Below are 16,949 nucleotides of genomic sequence, written 5' to 3'. Positions count from 1 at the left end.
TATTCCTTAGAAATAACTATCAGAAATAAAAGAAAATTGAAAGAATTCTTCTCCCTCTCCTAAACATTAGAGCCACGTTTAGCTAGAAAGTTTTATGACTTCATTAACAAACAATTTACAATTTGATGATATTAAAATTTGAACATAATTTGAAAAAAATGAGATTTGAATAGGACGAAAATGTGAAGATTTGAGGATATTAAGCTTACTTCAAGCATACAAACGTTTTGTGTTCTTTTCTTTATTATCCCCTCCCCCCAACAACACATCAGGGACAATCTTAATTTGGAACACTTAATAAATTGAACCCAATGATGGCAATTTAATAAATATCTCAAGTGGAAAAACTTGCCACTAAACTATATCCGGAATACTACAAGAAAATAATAGAAAAAAAAATTCGCCACATAAAAGATTTGCTCTTTTAAAATATGTATATGAAAAAACATAAAAGAAAACAGCACAGTGTATTTTGACATTTTTTTTATAAATTACGATGTAAATCCCCCCCCACAATAATATTACCAAATGTCATACACATGAGGGAAAGTTTAAGAGCAAAGTTCAGGAAAATAAGAATCATAGCAATAACTTACTTTGGCTCTTGAAGAACGACCGAAGGGTCTGATTTCCTAATTTCACTTTCTCTTACCAGCTCATAAAGAGGCTTTTTCACAGTATTGTACAACCTAAAAATTTTAAGGAAATCAAATTAAAGTAATCAAAATTAAAGTAATCAAATTCAAATAATCAGGAGAATTAAGATCATCAATAAGGTAAGTCAAACTGGTTTTGCGGTAAACTAGAAAATATATTATCTTGAAGATTCCATGGATCTTCGTTTCTCCATAGTCTCAGGTTACTTTTTTTCTATTTTTAGTTAATTCAGTAAAACCCTTAGAACGTATCGCATTTTGACCTAAGCTGAAACAACATTGATAAAAGCAGTCGATTAGTTTTAAGACAAGAATAGCTGCACAACTCCTTTTCCTATTTTTTTTATATGTTTCCTATTATTATTATTGTTTATATTTTTTTTTTATTATTGTTATTTTGTTGTAAGTTTTGTTATGTATAGTCGACTCTAGATAACTCGAAATCCTCGATATATCGAACTATTTTCAATACCCTTGAAAAAACCTTTCAAATTCGAAGAAAAAAAAACCTAAGCTGAGACCTAAGCTGAAACAACATTGATAAAAGCAGTCGATTAGTTTAAGAGTACAATAGCTGCAGTACTCCGTTTCCTATTGTTTTTGTTTTTAAATGTTTCCTAATATTATTACTTTTTATTTTTTTTATTATTGTTATTTTGTTGTAAGTTTTGGTATTTAAAGTCGACTCTCGAAATCCTCGGTACATCGAATTATTCTCAATACCCTTGAAGAAACCTTTCAAATTTGAAGAAAAAACCATGCATAACTCGAAATAATTTTTTATTTTTATTTAATTCAGTAAAACACTTAGAACGTAAATCCCCCCGATGTAAAACCTTTTCAAAACCCGATGAAAAAACCTTTCAAATTCGAAGAAAAAACCATGCATAACTCGAAATAATTTTTGATTTTTATTTAATTCAGTAAAACCCTTAGAACGTAAATCCCCCCCATGTAAAACCTTTTCGAAACCCGATGAAAAAACCTTTTACGCCATGCATAACTCAAAGTAATTTTTGATTTTTATTTAATTCAGTAAAACCCTTAGAACGTAAATCCCTCCGATGTAAAACCTTTTCAAAACCCGGTGAAAAACCTTTCAAATTCGAAGAAAACACCATGCATAACTAGAAATAATTTTGATTATTATTTAATTCAGTAAAACCCTTAGAACGTAAATCCCCCCGATGTAAAACCTTTTCGAAACCCGATGAAAAAACCTTTTACACCATGCATAACTCAAAATAATTTTTGATTTTTATTTAATTCAGTAAAACCCTTAGAACGTAAATCCCTCCGATGTAAAACCTTTTCAAAACCCGGTGAAAAAACCTTTCAAATTCGAAGAAAAAACCATGCATAAGTCGAAATAATTTTTGATTTTTATTTATTCAGTAAAACTATTAGAACGTAAATCCCTCCGATGTAAAACCTTTTCAAAACCCGGTGAAAAAACCTTTCAAATTCGAAGAGAAAACCATGCATAACTCGAAATAATTTTGCGGTTATATTTTACCTCTGTAAGTCGAAGTGACCTAAAAATTGTCTCTATAATTCGAAATGCAGTAGATAAATGCGGTAGATAAGTCGTCATGCAATTTTCACTTTACCTGCACAAGTCGAAGTTTACCGAATCTCAGCAGCTAAAGTATCTCGAAGCTGTATCTCGAAGTTTTTCCAACGAACTTCTGTTAGTCGAAACCCCAAGATGCAGAATACAACATGTAAACTTTGATATGTATTAATTTTGTGTAACACATCTTTGTATCAGATTCGGTAAATGTTCAGGTGTCTATTTCCTAGCAAACTAAATTTATTATTGGCATTTTAAAGTCAAGTCTTGACATTTCAAAGTAAATTCTTAATATGTCCAGTCTATAATACATTGATAAAGTTATTCTTAACTTTGTAATTGTTACAGGGAGTAAATTTAGCGATTTTGTACCTCTGTAACTCGAATTTTCATTTGGCTTACCTTTATAGCTCGTTTCCTTTATAAGTCGAATTTTTGCAGAATGACATCTATAATTCGAACTATGCATAAGTCGAAGAGTACGTAACTCGATGAAAAATCATGGTATCGCGAATTTCGAGATAGCGAGCGTCCACCGCATAAGATTGATTATAAGTTTACATTCTTTTTTTAATGTTTTGTTATAAATATACCTTTTGGCATATACCTGGACACGTATAATTTTATCAATGGCATCCGATTTTTGAATAAATTTTCCCTTGATTTATCTTCTTAATGTGCAACATCTTTGTAAACTTCGTTTGCAAAATGCCCAACAACTTACGAGAAAATTTATGTCCTGAATCAAAAAACAACAAAGAGAGAAACCCCAACAATGGAGAAACAAACGGGACTATGGCAAGTAGAAAGAAAAGATAAAAACTAGCACGACACGGATATTTCACTTGTACAAAACAAGGCGTCTTCAACGCTGATAAAACAAAGATAAAAACTAAAATAACCTAAAAACAAATAAAATCTAATAAAACAAAAACAAAAAAAAACAATAAAACAAATGAAAACAAATAAAACCAAACAAAAACAATAACACGCTGATAAACAAAACGAGTAAAAACAAATAAAAACAAACAAAAACAATAAAACGCTGATAAAACAAAGATGAAAACTAAAATAACCTAAAAACAAATAAAATCTAATAAAAACAAACAAAAACAAACAAATAAAAACAAATAAAAACAAACAAAAACAATAAAACGCTAATAAACAAAACAAATAAAAACAAATAAAAACAAACAAAAACAATAAAACGCTGATAAAACAAAGATAAAAACTAAAATAACCTAAAAACAAATAAATCTAATAAAAAACAAAACAAATAAAAAAAAACATACAAAAATAATAAAACGCTGATAAACAAAACAAACAAAAACAATAAAACGCTGATAAAACAAAGATAGAAACTAAAATAACCTAAAAACAAAAAAAAATATAATAAAAAACAAACAAAAACAAACAAATAAAACAAATAAAAACAAACAAAAACAATAAAACGCTGATAAACAAAACAAATAAAAACAAACAAAAACAATAAAACGCTGATAAAACAAAGATAAAACTAAAATAACCCAAAAACAAATAAAATCTAGTAAAAACAAACAAAAACAAACAAATAAAACAAATAAAAGCAAATAGAAACTAACAAAAACAATAAAACGCTGATAAACAAAACAAATAAAAACAAATAAAAACAAAAAACAATAAAACGCTGATAAAATAAAGATAAAAGTAAAATAACCTAAAAACAAATAAAATCTAATAAAAACAAAGAAAAACAAACAAATAAAAACAAATAAAAACAAACAAAAACAATAAAACGCTGATAAAACAAAGATAAAAACTAAAATAACCTAAAAACAAATAAAATCCAAAACCAATAAATAAAAGCAACTAATATCAATATGTACAATTGCCGATACTGTGACTGAGCGTCACAGAAGCTACTAGGGCTGGTTCAATGAGAACACCAAAATAACTGAAAATAAAATGAAAAAAGGAGGTAATTATTCAGTTAGAAACAATCCTATTGTTTGCTGATACTACTACAATTCTCCAAGGTCTTGTATTTAATCTTGTGTAGAACCGATCGCATAATTTTGACCCTTTTGTGGAATACTAGCCCATTTGGTTACAGTGGTTCGTTTCCTTTTTCATTTTTAAAAGTAGCGCCGTAAATTCACTGAAATTGGGAGGGGGATGGGTAAAAAAAATTGGGGTAATCTAAAGATCAAAAATACCTAAGTACAAAAGTCTAGGGGTTCAAGGGCAGTTTCAAAAACGAAAAATAAAATTTTGAAATCTAGGGAGGGGCGGAGGGCCGGACGAAAAGTTTACCCCTCCCCCACATTTGACGACACTGCTTAAGGGATTCCTTAAAGAAAAATTCAAATAATTAATTTCGATCAGTTGTTACCTAGATTGATGTATTTGAAGATTGTCACAGGCATGCCAATTCAAAAACTGTAGGGGGGAAGGGTCAGTCAGGGATTTGTTTTCCTTGTTATTAATCAAGATACCAAAAAAATTATTTTTAAAATTAGTTGTGGGGGAGAGGAATTTTGCTCTTTGTTACATATTTTTTTGACGAAAATGCCAAAAAAATAATCTTTAAAATCAGAGCCCAGTTGGTACCCCAGGATTGTCAAACAAGCGGACGAGAACGTAATAAAGAGGAAACTTCTACCTCTTTCACCTGGATTTAATAAAAATAACTATTAGCACCATTAACAGCGTAGCGTTACACAGCAGAATTAGTTTAAGGTCATACAAGGTTAATATCAATATATTTGAATTTCGATACTATAATAATTAATAATAATATTTTGTTACCCGCTTGTTTTAACAATTTAAGCGGAGTAAAAATACTAAGGAAAGAAAACAAAATAACACAGACAATACAATCAATACAGTCTAATCAGAGGGGGGTAAGGACCCAAGCGTTGACAGGCCTCAGCGCCTAATCTACCATTAAGTTTTTTATAAACAAAAATAATATTAGTGGCACAAAACTTTCTAATAATCTTCCCATTTAACTCTTATATTTTGTAAATCTTGATTATTAAAATACGGGCACAAACCGGATAGAAACAATATAGAGTGATCGTAGCATGTAGAATAAAGTCTTTCGTGAAAATCTGCCTCGGTTCGGGACAATTTCGCGTACCCAGTTTTAAGTTTACTTTTAATAAGCCCACAAGATCGAAAAACAGATGTAGATGAACAAATACTAATACCCAGTCACCGAATCGAGAAACAAGCTTGACTGAAAAAGAACCATAAGCAAGATCACTAATCTGATGTTTAGCATTAAAAAACAAAATATTCACATTTTTCAGTATTATGTTTGAGGCCAAATTTCCTCAAAAGACTTTGAAACAAGCTGGGTCAACTTAATTAGGCTAGATTTAGTGCGCTAATCAAAACTAAATCATCTGCATATGCAATATACAAAACATTTGTTAGGCCTAAAACGTGATGGATTAATACGTGGCAAAACAGAATAGAGACGAGCATTACAAAGATACGGGGATAGGACTTCTCCTTGCGTAAGACCAGAACGGATAAGGAAATTACCAACGTAAGTTGGTAATTGTATGCCAAATTGGTAAATTAGCCAAAATCGAAGAGTTGATATAATAGACACATTAACACCAAGTTGGATTAAAGAATACCAAAGTTGGCTATGGCATATTGAATTAAATGCTTTTGAAACATCGAGTGCACAAAAATGAATCTCAAAACCATTTTTATACGCTTCAAGTAATAGCGAAGCAAGAGCGTGATGACGATCTACTTTAGACAGGAGATCAGGGAGCAAAATATATTCAAATACTTTACTTAAAGTACAAGCAACCGTAATAGAACTATACGAAGCGCAACTAGTTGGATCCTTACCACGATTCAAAATTGACGTAATGTTACCAAATAAAAAAGAACCAGGGACTAAAGACGAGCATAAACACATCTGGAAAAATAGCTGCAAGTGGTGAACTTATTTCCTCCGAATCGATATTAAGGTGAAAAGCACTGATGCCGTCGATATCATAAGATTTCGATTTAAGTCTCTCCACACTTCTTTTGACACGATCAGAATATCAGTCGAAGGTCTGTATTTATTTAAGTACCATCTAAAATTTATTTAAATAGGGAGTTTTTTGTTTGTAAATTACTTTTTATGGATTATACGCTAGTTCAGGTTATAATAAGAAGATAATATACTAGTTTAAAAAATATACACAAGCACACTTTAATTTGCTCATTGGTGAAAGCAGCTGCTTTGTTCTTTGATCCGGTGCAAAGCCGAAAAAGGAACCTAAATTTTTCTTTAATTTTTTTTTTTTAGCTAAATTTAAGATTTCGCTATGTAATACTAGGTGGAATTTTTTTGGAATTTGCTATTTTTTTGTTTTTCTCACTTATCAGTTTCCCGAACTCCTTGTGTCACCAGCATTGACCATGCTTGAAGCCACTAAAAAGAACAACGTTTCCGCATCTTCCCTTTAAACGTTCCGCGTTGTCCTCAAAACGGTGAAAATTCCACATCTTTCCTTTAAACATTCCCGCATCGATCCATATCCTCCGTAAAACGGTGAAAGTTCTACTTTTTTCTTTAAACTTTCCGCATTCACCTCAAAACGGTGAAAGTTCCACATCTTTCCTTTAAATATTCCGTATTGTTCCACATCCTCCGCAAAACGGTAAAAGTTCTGCATCTTTTTTTAAATGTTCCACATTCTCCTCAAAACGGTGAAAGTTCCACATTTTTCCTTTAAACCTTCCTGCATCGTTCTATATCCTCCGCAAAACGGTGAAAGTTCTGTATCTTTTCTTCAGACGTTCCGCATTTTCCTCAAAACGGTGAAAATCCCACATCTTTTCTTTTAAACGTTTCGCACTGTTCCGCATCCTCAGAAAAACGGTGAAAGTTCTGCATCTTTCCTTTTAATTTTTCGTATCGTTCCATATTTTCGGTAAAACGATGAAAGTTCCACATCTTCTCTTTAAATGTTCCGTATCGTTCCACATCCACGGCAAAACGGTGAAAGTTCTACATCTTTCCTCTAAACTTTCCGCATCGTTCCGTACTCTCCTCAAAACAGTGGAAGTTCCATATCGTCTCATTAAATTTTCCGCATGTCTCTTTCATGTTTTTTTTTTTTTTTTTTTTTTTTTTAATGTGTTTGTGCTGTTGCATTGGTGATTTCTCTTTTCATGATAGTATAGCTAATTTTAAAATAGTATACTAATATAAAATTAACATAAAAAAACAAATAATAAAAATAAAATAAACGAATAAAAATAAAATTAATGTAATAAACTTACGCTTTGTAAGCCAGATCTCCAGCAAGGCAACACACAGGAATAACCAAAAGTCCGGCCCAAAATGTTGCGGAACTAAAGACCATTCTATCCAAGCCAGCCATGTTTGCCCCAAATGGAATAACTGGCCAAAAATTGCTACAGAAAAGGTAACTTTAGCAATATTTACTTCATAATAGTATACTTCTAGTTTGCATTTAATCACTGACAGGTACCGAGGATTTTTTTACGAAGGGGGCAACAAATGATTTTTCTCGGGGGGGGGGGGGGGGTATCAACAATAAATATAAATACTACAAAATAATCTGAAGAAGAAGTCCCCAAAAACTCGGAACAAAGATTTCGGGGGGGGGGATCCCCCCGTGCGCGTAATTTTTCATATCATATCTTCATATCATAACTTCCTAATTTTACATCTACATTCAATTATACAATTTTTAAATTTTTTTTCGGAACTATAGGAAATGGTGGAGGGGTTACGTGAGTAAAAGCACAAAAAGAACGTTCCAAATTATTCCTAAGGTTGCTCTTAACGTCAGCCATTGGAACAAGTTAGATTAGCATTATTCCTCTAAATAGAGCTGTACAAGGAACAACTTTATCAAGTATATTTAGTTGATATTAAACATCAACTTATTAACTGTCTTTAACTGCTTGTCCCAAAACCAGTATTCAACCTAATCTAAACAAAATTTTTACAAAAGAATTTTCAATATTGCAACGGTATTATCGATTAACAATAAGTCAATAAATTATGATTATAAAAAAAATAATTATGATTAAAGTAAAAACTATTATCATAAAATAGCAGAAAGTAGTATAGTAGTAGTAGAAAGTAGTAGAAGTAGCAGTAGAAAATAGTATAGTAGGGAGAAAATAATAGAAAGCAGAAAGTCAGTTTAAATAGACAAAGTGAAGATATCATAGTTTAGAGCAAAATCAAATCTGTGTATTATCTATACTATGCTAGTATATAAGCCAAGATAAGGCACAATCTTGCCACCATATTTTGTTTTAATGAGTAAATGTTTTCAACAGAATGTGTAAATGTTTAATATTCTAATGTTTAAAAAATTTTTCACATCCCTCCTTTGCAGGCGGGATGTAGGCGGGGGATTCCCTATTATATTTATTTAATGTTTTTGTTGTTTGTTTTGTTTTTTTTTGGCTCAAAAATATCTTATCTAATTACCTGTATATTATGAAAAACAGAAACCAAGTAGCAATGGATCCCCAAATCGCCAAATGAGTCAACCACGTCCAAGCTTGAGTCTCAAAACCGGCTTTTAAGCAAACGGTTGCCACAACATACTGAAAGAAAGAAATAATTAAATAATAAATGAAGAATGAAATAATTAAAACGACGTTTAAACTGATTATTCATCCCAGGAATGAAACATAACAAAAAAACGTTACATACTGAAACATAAAACACTGTAACAATAAAAAACAATAATACACTATAAAAAATACTTGATGGAATAGTAGAAAAGTAGATATCATATCAGTTAGGTGGTTTTAGGATGCACACCAAAAGATTTGTTTTGGCCTATAATGGTTTTCATTTTGTCTTTTTATATGAGACGACTCAAAGACTGACTGAGAATTTTACCAACAAATATGGATATTTCAGTAAAATTTGAGTAAAAGCAGAAAAAAGGCCCAAATTTGTGTAAATAATAAAACACTTTACATACTTACAAGGTACAATTCATTTATTAATCAGCAGCCAAAGTGGACACTCTTCAAGTCACCATACACTGTCACCATACAAGTCACCATCACAATCATATCACCATACACAAGTCACCATACATAAAAATGACTTTTTAAACACAGTGAAGTTATACAAACCATGGTATAGTCATGGTCCCCCGTATCTTAACCCTTCAAACAGTATCCCAGTTAGGGGGGCACTTTAAGGCATGATTTTCAAAAATGGGGTACTAACAGCAGAAGTTATAGTAAAAGAAGGTGCAAATTTCCACAAGTGTTCTGGGGGAACTGCTCAAGAGGCCCCCTCTAAAAAGATAAGTACAACAACAAAAACTGTGAAGTTACCAGCACTACTTTACGGCAGATTTATGGCAGTTCAAGGGCTCATTTGGAAGGAGGCATTAGTTTATACACAACCCTACTGAAGGGAGGGGGTGATACTCTCATGAAATCGTTTCGTTTCTTGTTTAAAATGACTCTAGTGCTTTCATTCAATTTCCAAAAAAGAAAAAAAGGGAGACCATGTACATTTACAACATTTACAGCACAACAACTGACAGCTCCATTGTTGGCAATCCCCTTGCATAAAATATACTAGTCAAACAGGATAACCCCTTTCCCTAAAAATTCCAAGTTCCCTCTTTAAAAAAAGTGCCAGATAGGCCCAACTCGATCCCGTCCAAATTTGGAAAATTTGTCTACTTTTACTCCAGTTTTACTGAAATTCCCATTTGGTTGGTAAAACTTATCAGTCAGCTTTTCAAATTTTCTCAGATAAAAAGGCCAGATGAGAGGCCGTTGTAGGCCAAAAAATATCTTGGTATGCATCCTCAAGCCACCTAACTGATATGATGTATACTATTCGGGGAAATTGTTCTGTAACAGCTCTACAGAATATGATAATACTTTCAGATTATCCATTGACAGACTGCATCTCACCAACACTTTAAATTCACTTTAAAGCTGCTAACTTTTTGTCCTGTGGTGGCGCAGTGGATTTGATCTTAGCTTGGTAATACGGGACCCAGAGATCGAACCACGCTGCAGGAATGCACTGCAGGGCCAACGCAAGGACCTTAGTAGTCAAGAAGCGTCGTTAATTCTTAAATAAATAAAGTAAGCAAGGCCGTATCCAAAAAAGTGTTACCAGGTTAAAGCCCCCCCCCCCTCCAAATAAAAAATGTCTGATTCGTAAAAACGTAACAAATATGCATATTAAACAGCTTTTCAATGCACTTTTTGAAGCTTTTGCAGCATCCCTCCCCCTAAAAAAAAATCCTGGATATGCCCCTGAAAGTAAGGAAATTTCGTGACAAGATGAGCAAAGCCACCTCGTATTTTAACTTGTAGTTTCCTAATGAAATTTAGCTTTAATCGGGTAACTTTGGCCCTGTCCAATCATTCGTACAGTTGGATTTGTTGCTGCGACCCCAAGACATAAGGTTCGTTCTTTGACTCAAAGTACAAGATCTTACTTCTTTTTACAGACAAAAATTCAACAAAAATCTGCGGACAATGATCTTACTTCTTAGGCCGTTTTTTGCAAACACTTGCAAATCACGCAAATCACAACACTCATCCATAGTTTACTTCGCAAATCAAAAGTCGTATTTATGAGCTTTACTTTAGTTTGATGAGAAGGGTATTTAAAAAATTGGAAATTAGAAAAGCGAGTTTGAATGAATCTGAATCTAGGACCAGAAATATATTTGTGCATGGTAAGTAGTATAATGAATTTTATCCATTGCTCATTTAATTTTTGGCTTCAACATTTGTCAAGTGAGACTTTTTTTTGTCGAATTCCGTTTTTTTATTGAGGAATGAACCCTTTTCCTTATTATCCGTCCATGCCAGAAAAAAAACCTTATAAAACTAAATTGAAATCCCCCCCTAGAAAAGTTACAAGCTTTATTAATAGTAGCTTTTTTATATTGGAGCAAATATAACTTGAAATAGGTTCTTATTTTAGGTCCAAACAATAAAAATTGCTCCAATAGGAAATGCCCATGAGTATTTATGTAGTATTTATGAATTTTATCCATTGCTCATTTAATTTTTGGCTTCAAAATTTGTCAAGTGAGACTTTTTTTTGTCGAATTCCGTTTTTTTTTATTGAGGAATGAACCCTTTTCCTTATTATCCGTCCATGCCAGAAAAAAATCTTATAAAACTAAATTGAAATCCCCCCCCCCTAGAAAAGTTACAAGATTTATTATTAGTAGATTTTTTATATTGGAGCAAACATAACTTGAAATAGGTTCTTATTTTATGTCCAAACAATAAAAATTGCTCCAATAGGAAATGGCCATGAGTATTTATGTAACCATTATTCAACTCATGAGTATACATCAATTAGTATTTTTGCTGTCGTTAGGTTTACGCATGATTGTCATGTCAAAGTATCGTGATTTCGGGATCCCAGAACGTCGGGATTTTCTAGAAGTATCATCTATATGAAGATGCTACAATAGCCCTATTTAAGAAGTATATTTCAGAAATACGGTTACTAAATCTACTAGGGGCTCGACAGATCTAATCTTTTTCACAATAATGAAGATCATGTTTAATCATTATAGGCGTGTTTTAGGCCAGATTTTGAACTAACTATTTCTTCTAAACTAAAGCTAATTTTGAGCGTTTTTGCGCTGAGTTAATTAAGTTTAACTCAATCACACTGAAGATTTTTAATCCTATACTAGTGGAGATACCCTATATAAGGGTTTAAGCGCACCAAACCTCACTTGACAACTTGACGCCATCTTTCTTGATTTGTTGCTTTTGTAGAATATGCTAGAATATTTATAGGGGCTGCCTTTTTCTCTACTTAAAAATAAATTCTGCTCTTCTTAATCGAAAAAACAAAATTCACATTTTTCTAATGATGTAAGTTTAATTAAAACCAAATATTCATAAATCCTAATAAGGGGGGTTAATGCCAGAATTGCCTCTCATTCAATTGGACAATCTCTCTTGGATTTTTTTTACAATTAGCCATGACTTGATGCCAAAAAACTATTCAATTTTAATTCAAAAATCAACATTCCAAGGGAAGCCTACGTATATGATATATGACTACGTATATGACATCATTTTCTATTTTCATATCAATTGATTAATAACGAGAATCGCAGTTTATATTGAGGTTTCACAATTTCACAATCTGTCCAAACCTTTAGCTAAATAAATAGTTCAGGTTACCATAATGGTTCAGGTCACATAGACAGAAAGTAAGGCTCATGATGAATAAGGAAGCTGATAAGTCCTGTTTAGGCTGGGAAAGTATGTATAATAAAATACTAATCGCTCATTTTATGACTAAAAAGTTCAGGGTATCATTTATAGTAGTATATTTCCCTTTAGAACCGACTGACAGAGATATTTGTGACTTGGATGAATTTTACTTATAGCTACAGGACCAAATAGACAGGGACCCAGGTAGAAATGTGGTGTTTTTATTAGGAGATTTTAACGCCCGGGTCGGTAGAAATAGGGATAGATAGTAACCTAGTCTAGATAAATTTGGCATAGGAAAAGAAAACAGCAATGGCTACAGACTACTGAAAGTTTGTAGGTATAACAATCTATTTATAACCAATACGGTATATGGTCATAAAATGGCCCATAAGTTCGGATGGTATTCACGTAATGGTAAAACAGAAAACCTTATTGATTGTGTTATTACAAGCCGAAGACTGGCAGGGGCTATACATTATACTAGGGTATATAGGAGTGCTGTAATTGATCTTAAAAGTGCAGATCACCATCTAGTAGTGTCTAAGGTTAAGTTAAAGCTGAAATTTCGGAAGGGTAAATGCCTCCCGGGACGTTATGATGTTGGCAGACTCCAAGATGAAAATTTGAGAGAAAATTTCGAGGAACAGTTAAATGCTACACTGAAGAGTTTAGAATTTGACAACGTGGAAGATGAATGGAATAATTTTAGACAAACAGTTTGTGAAGATGCGGACGGTGTCTTAGGGAAGGAAGTTAGGAGAGCAGCAAGAAATATTAGTGTAAAAGCTTTATGCTTAATAGACAGGAGAAGCGACTTGTACAAGAAGTGTCTGAGTGATGGATCATTAACATATTAACTAGGGAGGTGTGAGGTGAAGACCATGGATAAAATTGCAGAGGATCTGGAAGATACAGCTAGACGGTATAATGGTAAAATATTTTACTGGTATCTTAATAAATTGAAGGAGTAGTCAATCCAAACTGGTCCCAATTTAAGATAGGGACGGGGCCACAATTAGTCATAAGGAAGGAGTTAAAGAGAGATGGGCAGAACATTTCGAGATTGAGCTAAACAGAGATAGAGTTGCAGGAAAAGATATAGAAGAAAAGAAAAGGTTTGTGATTCCTTAGAAATAAAAGAAGTTTTGTTTTGTGAGGAAGAAATAGTTACAGTACTAAAAGGATTAAAAAATAATAAGGTTCCAGGTGCTGATAGTGTGGTAAATGAGTTTCTTAAATATGGTGGCTCTGAGGTTAGAAATAAGTTATTGAAGATTACGAATATACTTTTTTAAAATGGGGAAGTACCTTGCGATTTTAGGAAAACATTGATTAAACCCATAAGAAAGGTGATAAGAGTGAGTGTGGTGATTATCGAGGCATTAGTCTGGTCTTTGTAGGTAGCAAATTACTTAGTAACATGATACTTTCTAGACCCAAAAATGCTATAAACAAAGTTATAAGAGAAGAATAGGGTGGTTTTAGAAAAGGTAGAGGCTATTTCGACCAAATTTTCTCTTTTCGGTTAATAATCGAGAAATGCCTAAGTTATCAAACATCTTTGGTCTTCAGTTTTATAGATTATGAGCAAGCATTTGATTCTCTTAATAGAAGAGCTTTAACGAAGATCTTATCCTTGAACGGTATACCAGATAAATACATTAAAGTGATTAGTTCTTGCGAGAATAATATTGCTGCGGTTAAGGTAGGAAATGAAAATAGCAGCTGTTTTCGTATTAAGTCAGGAGTTAAACAAGGTTGTGTTCTATCCTTCTTTATATGGATAATTTTGATGGACTTTGTCTTAAGGAGCACAAGAAAGGCGAGGGAAGACCGTAGAGTCAAATGGTGAGGAAAAACTCTTCACAACTTAGATTATGCTGATGATTTAAGCATCCTAAGTGAAAGTGTAAGGAAAATAAATTAATTTTCAGAGATTTTACGAGTTCAGGGTGCTAGAATAGGTTTAAAAATTAATGTTAAGAAGACCAAGTCACTAAGGCTAGGAATAAGTGAAGATGAAAAGGTTTTGTTGGGTAACGAAAAGATTGATCAGGTGGACAGTTTCGTTTACCTTAGTAGTATTATAAGTAAAGACGGTGGGATGTTAAAAGTGGAAAAGCCAAGGCTCAGGGCGTTTTTTCACAGTTAAAAAAAAGTTTGGAAACACAAGAAGATAAGTCTGCAAAAAATGGTTAGAATTTTGGAAGCTACAGTGATGACAGTGGTCAAATATGGCTCTGACCCCCTCCATGAGAAAGTCAAGTGATACTGTTCTGGTTCAGTGAATAATGACTGAAGTGACAAGCAAGCCAGTGATTATAGAAGGCACAGAACAACTGAGTGATACGAACGCATATGACCTATTGGTCGAACGCGTCAAATCCCAAACAACAACAAAAACATATGACTCTGAAGCATGGGCGCACCGAAAACCGGATGAAGATTTACTAGATGTTTTCAGAAAAATTGCCTACGGACTGTTCTGGGTGCCGGGCGGACCAACAGTATTTAAAACAGTAGGCTGCACAAAAAGTGTAGTTAATCCCCACTTTCTAGGGCTATAACGAGAGAAAAGTTGAGATAGCTAGGGCAGGTTCTGCGGATGAAGGGTGATAGATTGCTGAAGATTATAATTTTCGGCCAATCGTCCAAGGCTGAACAGAAAGCAGGTTGTCCGCGGTTTGGGTGAGAGGATGTCATAAAGAAATATTGAAAAGAAATGGACACTTCCTGGGAGGTTGTTGGAGGGTTTGAATAGATTGGAATAAAGGAGGAGCGTACGTAGCCTCAGACGGTTTGGTGCTGCGGTGAGTTGTTAGCAGTAGTAGTAGTAGTAATGAAAGCTACCAGGGAATTCTTTTTAATAAGATATCGTTAAAACTCAAAATGAAAATACCCACGCAAGTGTTTATTACCTAGGTATATAACCAACGTAATAAATAAAAGAAAAGAAAAAAAATTTAAAAAAAATAAAAGAATAAAAACTTACGGTATAAACAGTGTTCCCAAGAACTAAATATCCTCCATCCCTACCGTTCGACCATATAATGTCCTGTGAAAACATGAATAAAGGGAGCCAAAAAAGAAGTAATGAATGTATTAATGCATTCCCAATCCACATCCAAAAGACTCGAACATTGAATAACTCCGACGTCTGAGAGGGCGTGTAAAGTTTTGGATATTTCAACATTGTCTCTGCGGAGCAAGTTCGATCAAACAACCCCATGGCTAAGGGAGGCGCGGCTGTAAATAACTGGAAAAAGAAAGAGGAGATATTTTTTACAATAAAAGCATTTTTCGTACTGTGCTTAGGCTTATTTTTCTTTATTTAGTCGTCTCATAGCACCTGACAATTCACACTACAATTTTCTTCTGAGGGAAGCTAAGACCAAAAGTTTCTTTTTTATCTTTGCACCTCAGGAGCCACTTTATTTTGTGCTTTATTTATCCAATGGCGCATAAGAAATGGGGGTCACCAACATCTTTATAAATCTGAAAGGAGCCGACTAAGAAAAGATTGCTCTTTTTATATATTTTTATAGCACACTTGTACATTTGCATTTTTCGTTTCTCAAGCAGTGCATCTGGTCAAAAAGCTATTAGATGGATATACTCTTCTTGCAACTCTTCCGACTTGGTTCTGCGATGAGTTGTTAGTAGTAGTATTAGAATCAAAGCTACCAGTGAATTATTTTTAACAAGATATTCTTTTTATTGAGATATTCGTTTTAATAAGATATCCACTATTGATAATCAAAAAATGTTACCCTGTCTATAATTTATATAGTACACGATATGGCAAATTAACGATCGCTGTAAGCGAACAAAAGTCTCAAAAGCCTTTTTAAAACTTGTGCACTTGATTCCATGGAAATAAAAAAAGTCAACGTCTAAAAAAACAACACCGAATTATTTTCAAAAGAAAATTTCGTACAAGATACGTACCACATGGTAAAAAAACAATTGTTCGATCTGACATCTTAAAGTTTCTAAAATAATTGCAAACACCCCCTATAACTCTGGGTTCACACACATGTTCACACAGGAGCGAAAATCACCCATCGCCGCAATTTAGGTGCCAGTTTGAGCAATTTTAGTTGCTCCGTTGAGCAACTTCGCAGAGTTGAAAAAATTCAACTTTAATCGGGCGACGAAGCAATTTTTATAGCAATTTTCTGCGCGCAACAGCAACATAATGGAAGATACTGATAATATTACTGAAAAGCTGATAATGGCTGTTCATTATCAATGATAATATTATTGAGAATCAGTTTGTCTAGCGATTATCATAAATCTAAATCATTGATCACTACATAATGTGGATCCCAATACCATGATTATCTCGAGAAAAACTTGAAATTGTGCGAGACATGACTAGAAAAGCTTACCAAATTCCTCTTTTTCTTTCTCCTCCTTGCAACAAGAGATAGAAGAAGAACTTCTTCTTGATTCATTCTTCAAGCGTGCTTTAATTTCAATATTTTCCGGAT

At 33.2% G+C, this 16,949-nt stretch overlaps 1 protein-coding gene across 12 annotated transcripts in view; it reads right to left on the bottom strand.

The window, feature by feature from the left end:
* Window positions 1–16,949, bottom strand: part of LOC136035969 (probable phospholipid-transporting ATPase IA) — a 188,967-nt gene that overhangs the window by 27,460 nt on the left and 144,558 nt on the right. For all 12 annotated transcript variants that reach the window (XR_010619585.1, XR_010619584.1, XR_010619586.1 and 9 more), the window contains exons 15-18: window positions 15,449–15,712; window positions 8,699–8,817; window positions 7,510–7,644; window positions 597–689 (exon numbers count right to left, since the gene is read on the bottom strand). Coding sequence is in view for 4 of the 12 variants with exons in the window: in XM_065717867.1 (XP_065573939.1) it covers window positions 597–689; window positions 7,510–7,644; window positions 8,699–8,817; window positions 15,449–15,712 (611 nt within the window). In the remaining 8 variants the exon portion in view is untranslated. The remainder of the gene's footprint in view (window positions 1–596; window positions 690–7,509; window positions 7,645–8,698; window positions 8,818–15,448; window positions 15,713–16,949) is intronic.

This window comes from Artemia franciscana, chromosome 15, assembly GCF_032884065.1.
Source record: "Artemia franciscana chromosome 15, ASM3288406v1, whole genome shotgun sequence".
NCBI classification, from domain to species: Eukaryota; Metazoa; Arthropoda; class Branchiopoda; order Anostraca; family Artemiidae; genus Artemia; species Artemia franciscana.
The sequence above is the reverse complement of the archived record's forward strand: the minus strand, read 5'-3'. Positions and strand labels throughout refer to the sequence as shown.